This window comes from Pinus tabuliformis, chromosome 8 (genome assembly GCF_031772625.1).
Source record: "Pinus tabuliformis cultivar Carrire ecotype Pingquan chromosome 8, CPIR1, whole genome shotgun sequence".
Lineage (NCBI taxonomy): Eukaryota > Viridiplantae > Streptophyta > Pinopsida > Pinales > Pinaceae > Pinus > Pinus tabuliformis.
In genome coordinates, this window is record NC_142294.1 from 1,244,366,189 (window position 1) to 1,244,377,404 (window position 11,216).

At 40.2% G+C, this 11,216-nt stretch overlaps 1 protein-coding gene across 4 annotated transcripts in view; it reads left to right on the top strand.

Moving 5' to 3' along the window:
* The window catches only part of LOC149239889 (uridine/cytidine kinase UKL1, chloroplastic-like), a 277,768-nt gene extending 276,865 nt beyond the window's left edge, over positions 1 to 903 (top strand). For 3 of the 4 annotated variants that reach the window (XM_089373570.1, XM_089373573.1, XM_089373572.1), the window contains one exon: positions 102 to 903. In XM_089373570.1, the coding sequence (XP_089229696.1) occupies positions 102 to 335 (234 nt within the window). In that variant the 3' untranslated portion in view covers positions 336 to 903. The remainder of the gene's footprint in view (positions 1 to 101) is intronic. The other variant, XM_089373571.1, reaches the window with a different exon arrangement.
* Positions 904 to 11,216: the final 10,313 nt, after the last annotated feature.

Here is an 11,216-nt window from a genome sequence, read left to right on the forward strand (position 1 = left end):
TGCAATCTTGGGGTTTCGTCATCTTGAGGCTTTTAAATTCTATCTGTATTCTAGTCTATTGCAAGCTTCTTTGTTCTAAAAATTGCAGCATTGTATTACAGGCTCCTGAAGGAATCCACATGGTCTGTAAACGGTTTCCAAGGCTGAAAATTGTAACATCTGAGATAGATGTATCTTTAAATGAAGAATTCCGTGTAGTTCCTGGGATGGGTGAATTTGGTGATCGCTATTTTGGGACAGATGACGACCCCCCTGCTCCAACATCTGAAAATGCCTATAGGATACAGCAGAATCCCAAGGTAGCACGGGATGTTTTCCCTCCTCCCTTTTGCTAAATGTTAAGATTATTGGGCAATTTTGTTGAGAAGAAGCATATTTGAAAATTTAAAGGGTTCTTATTTGTTCATTCTTAACATCCCTTTCAATGGTGGGAGATTGCTTCATTTGTGGCATGGCAACATTCTTTCCAGGTATAAATAACGAGTGTTCAGACCCAAATTCTGCCTTTGCAATATTTTTCCAGATGAAAAAATTTGAGCTAAGCTTAGCAGTGGCTGTCAGGGCAACGTGTCACATTTTTTATGATAATATTGGTTGTGTAATAGAGTCCCTGGCCACGTGCAAGTGAAAATTAGTGATTCTTTATTTGTATCAACAATTATGACTTTTTGGACAATGATTCTTCTCAAGCTTTGCCAATCTGACTAGAATGAAGACCTCTAGTAGACAGTTGCAACCATTGATCAGACGCTAAGACAAATTTTTATAAAAGTGATCATGTCACGTTGAGTTCCAAAGGCTTTGTGTATATGAGTGGAAGAACAGCACATTTTGTGTTCTAATAAGTTCTTTTCTGTATGTAGTATTTATCATGTAAGAAATGAAGGAATATCATTTGAAGAATGCGCCCTAAGATTTCATGATAGACCTTCCAATGTTATTTGAAGAAATAACCAATTAGCAAAGTAAACACATCTAAAATGTCCTTAAATCGGACAACTCATTGTTTGATGGCTATTGTCTCCTGAATACTTTCTTTTTCTTTTCATGGTATGTTATGATGGTTAACCTTCCTTATCATGAAGCATCTGTGATTTCCAGTGGCAGAGATATCTTTTTTTTGCTTTTTGAGGTCCCAAACGAAGTTTTATCTTTGGATTTCAGCATTTGTGACAAGTTTTAGAATATCTGAGAATGTAGGTTTTCACAAATTCTCACAATCATGGAAGATTTTATGTATATAAACTGTGGTTGAGATTTGAAACCTTCCCAGTATTTGAGTGGACACCCCACCCATTATTAGGGGATTAGTCAATAAGCTGACCATGAGGACACAGTCCTTGTGAGGACCATTTCTGCATCTTAAATATTGGACATGTGACTTTGCTAGGACACATGTTTGGCATCAAACATGTGTCGGACATGTGCCCTACACATGTCTTGACATGTCTGACACATACCTGCGGAAAAGACACCTGTGGGGCCTATAAAAAGCATTTTTCATTTGACTTTCTCACTTTTAATTGCAGGGAAGGATCTCTAATGGTATTTCATTGTGCAGGTGAAGGGTAGACTTGAAAGTATTTGAAAACTTTTATTGTGGATTAGCAAACCAGGTTTGTTCTTTTTTCCAACAACTGCATTTATTTTATTGATTGTACAGAAATCATGGCTCAATCATCAAGGGCCACTTGTAAAGGTCAAAGGAAAGGGAGAAATGGCACTATTGGTGTTGCCTGGCCCCTTTCTTCAAGTTCATCTGTATCTGCTAGTGTTTGCTTTGCTACAAGTGCAGCTTCCAATGCTGAAAACAACTTTGCTCTAGCAATAGAGCAAGCTCCAGAAAATAAATATTTGCTGTGGAGGTATGCAACAAGACAGCAAGTGCCCGGGGCAAAGTTTGTTGCAGGAGGGAATGTTTTCTGTACATCTAATTTCTGCAATATTCAATACAAGAGCACCTCCCACTGAGTTAAGGTCCATTTGTTGGCCTATGACTCTAGACTTGGGGCATGTAAAACTGGGAATGCTGCCAAATGAAAATAAATGGAAAGAGAGGATGATATTGGCTTGGGGAAGGTAGCAGCAGTAATTAGGAAACTCAAAAATGGGGATCCTCTGCACTCTTGAGAAAGCCATCTAGCAGATTTGGGAGTAGGACTGAAAATTCCTAAGCTGGAATCCCTACTGCAGGAAACTGATGTTACTTCTCCTACTTGATTAAATCATACAAGTTATTTACTGTCTTCTACGGTAAATTTCGAAGTAAATACATCTGCAATGTTCACTTAATTTACATATATGCAGAAACAAAATACTGAGCAAGAAAGAAAAATACAACACTTAGGACATAGTTATTTTTGGACAAAATGTCCCCGGAAAAACCCAATGCGGGAAAACTGGTGCAACAACTTTGAGGGTTTTATTAGTATGTAGGAGAAATTCTGAGTACAATTCTAAGATGCTTACTAGCAATTGGATACAGAGAGAATACTGAACAAAAGACTGGTGAAATGATCTCACCCTGTCACTGGAGAATCAGTAATTGATCCTTCAGCTCTGGAGGTTCTGCGTCACCCTTTGTGTGGCCTCTGCGCAGAACTATGCCACCTTGGGCAGCTTCTGCGTCACCCCTCCTGGGTATTATGCTGCCTCTCCTTTGGATCCTCTGTTGGCTGAAAAATAGACTTTCTGCCTCCTAGACTCACACCCTGGCTTTCGGCAACTAAACTTCGACTTCCCTCAGCAACAACTCGACTTCCCCTCAAGGACTGCGCTGCCTCTGCATTAGCACTGCATGGGCCAGCGTCAACCTTCCTCTGGACGTATTTCTGTTCTCCCTCTGCCTCTGTACTCTCCGGAAATTCCTTCTTCTGGATTCTCACTTCCCCTCTGCTGCAAGAAATTTCTTCAATCGATTTTCCTCCTGAGAACTTCTCACTTCAGAAAATCAATTTTCTCAATTTCTCTGTGTGTCTTCCAAATGACCCTCAAACCCCTTCTTATATCTTCCTGTTGGACAACCAACTGCCTAGATTAAAACACAATCAAAGGCTCAGATCGTTTTGACTTGATCCATGGTTTTTTCTAGAAGTTTCACCCCTGATTAGATTAATACCCATTAATATTTTAATTTTCCTAAGTTTAGACTTAGGAACCCCATTAAAAATATTAATTATTTTAATAAAGTCACCTCTGGGTGGAATTTCTAAAAACGCTTTCTAGGTTCTTTGGAATACTTGTGCCCAAGTCTCCCTGCGAAATTTGAGGCTTACAGCACAGCCAGTGCTACTCCAAATCAGAAAGGACCACAATTCAACCAACACGCAAGAGGCTGGCTTCAAGTGGTGGTCCAGTGTACAAGATCATTCAACGAGAGAAGTGAAAGGAGGTTGATATTACCATTGGCTTTTCTTTTATTGCCACTTTATTTCATTTAATGTTGCATGGTATCCTTTGTTCATTGAGATGTGTTGAGCTCTAGTTGAACAAGCTCCAACAAGATATCTGCCTCGCAGATTAGATAAGCTTAGAACCACATTGTTGGTTAAGGCAAAGAAGGTGGATAAAATCTTAGAACCTATTAAATCATCATGGCCTTTCTCTAGTGTCAATATTGTTTTTTTTTGGTAGAAAATTTCTTAGTTCTATAGCCCTCCCAGTTTCAGTTTATTTTGCAAAAATTTAATGCCCACAGCCCCAAACAAGTAAGTCTGATATATAAAACTTCTACAAATTTTAAGAGAAACTGTCAGGGCTACTCTACTCCATTTAGTTTTCAGTTGATAAGAAAAATAAATAACAAGCACGCACACAGAATTTTAACACACTTGTACACAGTGAGTTTTGGTCAACAGTGACCCTGGAAAAAACCCAGCGGGGAAAGCCAGTGCTAAGGAGGAATTTGTATTTGCTTGTCAAGAAAACTATTACAGAGATAATAACAAAAAATGTACTTATCTCTCCCTTGGGAAGAGTAACACTATCAGTCCTCTGGACTGCAAACATTGCTTCTCTGGCCTACAATTCTCAGACTTCAGTCCAGCCTTGGTTACCTGCAAATTGAGATTAAGACTGAGTTTCTCTCTCCTTGAAAATTCGGGCCTCTTCACACAGACTTTAACTGCCTTAAACTTGGGTTAGTCAACTTTCATTAAATGCTCAGATCTCCTAGAAATTTGCGCTGCCAGTCTTCCCTGCTGTCCCGAAATATTCGCTGACTGCTACAGGTGCCTTGGACTGAGTGCAGAAGTTAAACTAGCTGCCAGGAAATGCATGCAACCTTTCTTTTAGCCTCTGCCACAAAATTCCTCCAACCAGATCCCTATTTCAACCTCAAAATCTGTGCATAACAGCTCTGGTATTCTCCTAGAATTTCGTGATGTTTATCTCTTGCTGTAGGATGATTTCCTCCTGCAAAATTGTTCTTCTCCTCTACCAACTCGAGCTCCTCTCTAGCTCTCTCCTTTTCACATCTCCAAAATGCACATTGAAGAATTAATTAGCCTCTCAAACCTTTTCTCCCTTTTTGTCTTCCATAAGATAGGTGAACCCTAACACTACTGATCAAGGGCTGAGATTAGATCTCAGCCCTTGACCCCCTCTCATGTAGTAACCCTCATTTAATGAATTCCTAGCCACTTTAATATGTTTTGTACTATGTACTTTTTCTTCTCATAAAATTAACTTTAAAACTTAAAGTAACATCAATATAAAGTACCTAGTACATGTACTACATAAAGTGTTTTTTTACCATGACTTTAATATAACTCATAAAGTCACATGACAGAAAGGTGTGTTAAAGTGTCTTACTAGGCAAATAAAGCTAATGCACTAGGAAACAGCTCCTTGGTTCCCTTATTTTTAACACTCTCTTACCGAGGAAGGTGTTTCTGTAAAATCCCCTTGTAAAAATACCTTTGTTATGCCAATAATTTTCTGAGTGCATTTGATGTATTTTTGTTGGGAGATTTTTTCAAACAGTTAGAAGACTAACATACTGTAGGTGATTCTCATAAATTTGGTTCCCATGACAATTTATACAACGCTTCATATACACCAAAACAGCTTCCAAACAAACTTACACTACTTATATCAAACCCAGAATTTAATACACCACTGATATGAACCATGTCACAAGAGATTGAGTGTCTTTCATTAAAGTAAATGACCCAGAAACATATCAGCAATGAATTTATTAGCACACAGGCATGTAAACAGTTTGCTACAAGGCACAAAACTCAGATTTAGAACCCTGATAATACTTCAGCAAGCAGACCTGTGCCCAATATATGATTTGATGATGGGTATCAGCTCCCAATGGCATATATACATACTTTGAATATATTTCACTGTGCACAACAACTTAGTACATCCCAATAACTAGAGATTCGACCTATTTTCAAGCTTGGAATGTCTCCTTACAACGCTGCCTTCCTCCAAATAGATAAATTACCTCTGTGTGTACCCTAATGGATTGATTTTTAGGAAGGGTAGACGGAGTCTTGTGCCCAAAATGCACCCAGCCGAAGATATGGCACTCGACCAGCAAATGAACTACTTCGACCAAGAGAAACTTGGCCAAACTGAGTGAGGAAGTTGACCATCGCAGATGCACACGCCCAACAAGTGATATGACAATGATTTCGACCTCATAACCAGAATAACTTGACTTCCTTGGTAGCATAACTCGTCTAGAACAAAGATTTTGTCATACGCCCTGCCCTCTCTTTACAAAGGGAAATTTGCTTCAAGGTTCATATTTGGCACTTATCTTTCAGGGAATAGGCTATAATAACCAATGGAGAGATGATCCATATAAAATCCGTTACTTCCAGCAAATGCTCCCTACACATAAAGATGTATAGAGAAAACTATAGCAGAAGTCAAAATCAACTGATAAAACCTCTTTACTCCAATATTTTCTGAAAATCTTCTTCTCCATGAAAGCACAATGGTGGAATCTGTGTGATTTCACTTCTTGAACTAGTTAGAGTGTACCGTTTCAACACTAAAACTAGCTATGGTGGCTAGGATTCTCCAAATCCTAAACCCCTCTAAAAAAACTCTGCAAGGGCTATTTCTTAAAAAACACAAGTGAATGAATGATGAGAGGTCCCCTCATTTCCATTTTTATAACTCACTTACTGTTTCCTTCCAATTAATGTTAAAAACACTTTTCTTTTCTTTATTTAATAAAGTAACCTTTTCTACTAATTAAAACCACTTTTAACCCCAAAAAATGCTTAATTTGCCTCCATGGTCACATTGACCACCCAAAGATCTGCCCTGTAGATCTTTTTGCCCGATTCAACGAGCTATTACACTAAGGTGTTTCGCCATGTAATCAACCGGAAACAACACCTTAAATGTTATTAATTAAAATATGACTGTTAATAACCTCCTTTTACGAGAATTGCTGCAATGCAACAGAACCAAGAGTGAACTGTGCGAAACTGATCGTGATGGTGAAATATGGAAAACAATCTCAGTCGAGCCCTGTAGAGTTGCTCAAAACCCTCCGGGCCCACCAATAATGTAATCTAGCTCTTGTGACCCGGTTGACATAAGCTTCAATGACTCGAAATCTCATCACAAGATAATGCAAAAATTAGGGACATTATAGTTTCTCACCACTCCCATCCTGTTTCTGAGATACACATGCTTGCCCCTTGGTAATTACTTGGTGAGAATATCTACAACCTGTTCATCGATGGATATATATTGAAGCCTCATTGCTTCTCTCTGAACCCAATCCTTGATGAAGTGGTACGTGATCTCTATGTGCTTTGATTGGTCATGAAATACTAAATTCTCCATGAGTTTAATGCAACTCTGATTATCACGGTATATTGTGGTGGTCTCATCCTCTGACCAAATAAGCCACATATAATCTTGCGAATCCAAATAACCTCACAATTGGCCTAACTAGTTGCAATATACTCAACTTTCGCTAAGCTTAGCGTCACCGATCTCCGCTTCCTATTGAACCACGACATAATTGTTAAACCCAACATGATACAACATCCAAAAGTACTCTTCCGATCACTAGCACTGCCCACCCAATCTAAGTTTGTACGCCATGTCAACTTGACTCCATCTCCTTGAATATTGTCCAAACCGTAGTCCACTGTTGATTTTTAATGTACCTTGGACAAATGGTTTGCCATGGGTTAGTCTCTACCTAAGGAAAAGTGTCCAAAAGAATTCTTTTCCTAAGTGACTTTATAAGTGGTAAAGTCAATGTTAAATTATAAAGTGAAAAGTGACTTTAGACATAAAGTACAATGTGGGTACTTTATTTAATGGGTGAGTTAAAAAATAGAAAGTGAGAATCAAATGCACATTTATTCTCATCCCTTGATCTAAATGAGCCATTAGATCTTAGGGTTGCCCAAAATTCATTTAGGGAAACAAAAGGGGGAAAAGAAAAGTGAGACTGCATTCATTCTTCATGAGCAGATTGGAGAAAGGAGGCTGAGAGCTGGAGAAAAGTTATGAAGGAGAAATTTGTTGTATCAAGCTGAAGGAGTGATTTTTGGGCAAAGTCGGGCATGAAAATCAAGGAATAGAAGACAATAGAAAGTATAGTACGAACAACATTGAATGCTGTGAGTTGCACGCCATTCGAGAGAAGTTTATTTATTTATTTATTTTTAAATCTGTACAGTACACATCTTCAAGTGGGCACAAAAATTGAGGCAAAGTGGGCACAATCTTCAAGGAGTTTTGGGCTGAAGAGATAAGTAGTATTTTGTTGTTTTGTTTTGTCTGCAAATGTATTTTTCCTGAACTTGAAATATAAATAAATTTGAAGAGCTCTCTAACAGGTTTTCCCTGGAGAAGATTGAAGGGGTTTTGCCTGGGTCTAAGTTGACCAAAAATCTGTGTGTATTTTTATGTGTGTTGCTGGTTTGATTATGTCCATATTTATTTTCATCATGTGTTGGCAACCCCATGTGTTTTAATCTGAAAATTTCATTTCCAAAATTCTATATGTTGAATGTATGTTTATGGGAAAGGGCATTTAATTGAATGCGAGTGATAAGGTGAAATTAAAACTAGGTTGTGATTGCAAGAAACACTTTTTTAGTCATCAAATTTCAACATGGTTTCGAAGCTACAAGCTGAAAATTGCAGTTTGAACAACAGACAATAGTTGGGACAACAAACATTGGTTTGGACGACAAACTAAATTTTTGGACAGCAACTCAGTTTAGACAACAAATTGATATTTTGGGACAACAGGGTGAAATTTCACACAGATTGAACTTTTGGGACAGCAAGGTGAAATTTCACACAGACTGAACCTTTGGGACAACAAGGTGTGCTGGAAAGTTCATTTCTCCATTTTCTTGGTTTTGTAAATTTTGGACAGCAGTGATGACCATTTTCTTAAGGATAGAGGACAGACTGGATGGGATATCCAACTATGCCATTTGGAAGGACATAATTAAACAGTGTTTGAGGAGGCAACAGTTTGGGACATAGTGCGGCAAGTGGCTGTACCCTCCTACCGCTGCAAATGAACTTGCTGAATTCACAAAAAATAATGCGAAGGCAAAAAGGATTTTGATGGACAGTCTAAAGGATCATGTGGTTCCTCAGGTGAGAGGAAACACATATGCATATCAGATGTGGATAACTCTAACCACTCTCTATGAGAGTACCAATGAGAGCAGGAAGATGGTACCCAAACAACAATTGAATAACATCAGGATGACAAAGGCTAAAAGTGTAGTTCATTATCTTGGCAGGGTCAAACAGGTACATGATGATTTGACTGCTCTTGGTGAGACAATTGCACCCATAGAATTAGTCAGGATAGCTATAGCAGGACTTCCTAAGTCTTGGGAGGTCTTTGGAGATGTTGTTACCTCTAGGGAGAATCTTCTCAATTGGGACAGATTCTGGGATGATTGTGTGTAACATGAGATATAAAAGACTGACAGTGGTGGGGTGAAGATAACAGATGAGGAGGATGTAGCCTTAACAGCCAGGGGGAAGAACAAAGGGAAGGCCAAGAAATGGGCCTCATCAAATGGGGCTAAGGGAAAGGAGAAGAAGAACAAGAAAGATACGGACATGTCCAACGTCAAATGTTGGGCATGTTAGAAGATGAGACACTATGCTGCTACGTGTTCCGAGAGGAAGAACAAGGGGAAGAAGGGTATTGCAGCTTCAGCAGAGGTGGAGCAGTTGTTTCACAGTTTGACTAGGACTTTTCATTTATTACTTCTACATCTAGTAGGAGTACATCATCCAATGTGTGGTACATAGACAACGGGGCTTCCCGCCATATGACAAGTGCATGTGAGTTCTTTTTAGAGCTTATAGAGAGGGAACTTGATATTGAGATTGTACTAGGAGATGACCGCACTGTGAGAGCTATTGGTGTGGGGACTGAGACCTTTGAGAGGGAGTCTTTGCCTCCTTTGAAGGTCATGGATGTTTTGTATGTTCCAAGAATGAAGAAGAATTTGATTTCAGTGTCTGCTATGGAGGAGAAGGGGTTTGACGTCACTTTTTTAGGAGGGAAGGGATTGGTGCATCCCAGGGGAGCTTCCATCACTTCGGCCAAAGTGATTGGAGTTAGATCTGGGAAACTATACAGGTTCAGTTTTCTATTGGCAGGGGCATTGGTGAGTAGCACATCTGGTAGCACTCACCCCAGTACCACCAATAGTAGAGACTTGTGCGAGTTATGGCACCAGAGGATGGTGCATATGCATCATGGAGCTTTGAGAGTACTGAGGGAGATCACTATTGGAGTTACTGATTTTAGTGTCGAACATTATGAGGTCTGCAGAGGGTGTGCTTTGGGCAAGTACACCAAGTTACCATTCCCAGCGAGCGACATTAGATCTACAGGTATACTAGACTTGATTCATACTGATGTTAGTGGTCGTATGTCTCATGTGTCTTTGGGTGGTTATGAGTATTATGGTATATTCATTGATGACTACTCTAGGAGTACTTGGATATATTTCTTGAAGACCGAGGGTGAGGTCTTCAGTCGCTTTAAAGATTTCAAAGCTCTTGTGGAAAACCAGACAGGTAGGAAGATTTGGTCTTGAGGTCAAATAATGGTGGTGAGTACACCAATGGTGGATTTTCTGACTTCTGTGCATAGGAGGGCATTAGGAGAGAGTTCACAGTTCCTTACAATCCCCAACAGAATGGGGTATTTGAAAGGAAGAATAGAGCTATTGTTGGGGCTGCTAGAGCGATGATTCGTGATCAGGGTTTGCCTCTGTTTTTGTGGGTTGAGGCTTGCAATACTGTTGTTTATCTCCAGAATAGGAACCCTCACAGAGTATTGGGGAAAGTGACTCCAAAGGAGGCTTTCACTGGAGAGAAGCCTCATGTGGCACATCTTTGTATCTTTGGATGTCTCACATATTCTTATATCCCCAAAGAGCAGAGGACGTAGCTCGAACCCATGGCAGAGAAGGGTATTTTTATGGATTACAACGAGACTTTGAAGGCCTATCGGACCTTCATTCCTTCTAAACGGAGATGGTGATTAGGAGGGATGTGAGGTTCGAGGAGGAGAGGACCTATCAGAGATCACAGGAGTATGATGAGAGAGAGTCACAAACTTCTCCTTAGCAGGGAGGTCAGGTACAGGGAGGAGGACCTTAGGGTTCTGGATCGAGTGGTAGATGAGGTACTTCAATGTCAGTGACATCTGGGGCACCAGAGGCAAGTTCACTGAGCACTTCTTTTGGGAGTCCTCTAGTGCAAAGTTCACATGGCACTTCAGCTAACACAAGCACACGTGCCAGTACAGGTTCTTCGAGGACAAGTGCTGGTACAGGCACACTAGGGTCAGTTGGCGGACCTTCAGGTTCACCAGATTGGGGGGCAGAGGTTGAGGTTCCTTATGGGGAAGCTTCTTAAGGGAAGAGGAGGCCCAAGTGGCTTTAAGACACCTTAAAGGAAGCGAAGTTTGTCGGTCCTCCGAAGAGGGTGAACAGGGAGAGTGTGCCACCTAAGCGGTTTTGCAGTTATGTAGGTAAGGATACTAGCATTGTTGACTCTGAGCCTACTAGCTATGAGGAGGTTGCTAGCTAGGAGTTATGGAGAGAGGCTATGGTGGAGGAGTATGCCTCCATCATTAAGAACAATTTCTGGGAAGTGGTGCCTAGGCCTGAGGGCAAGTCAGTTGTGACTTCTAGGTGGCTCTACAAGATCAAGCATGCTGCGGATGGCAG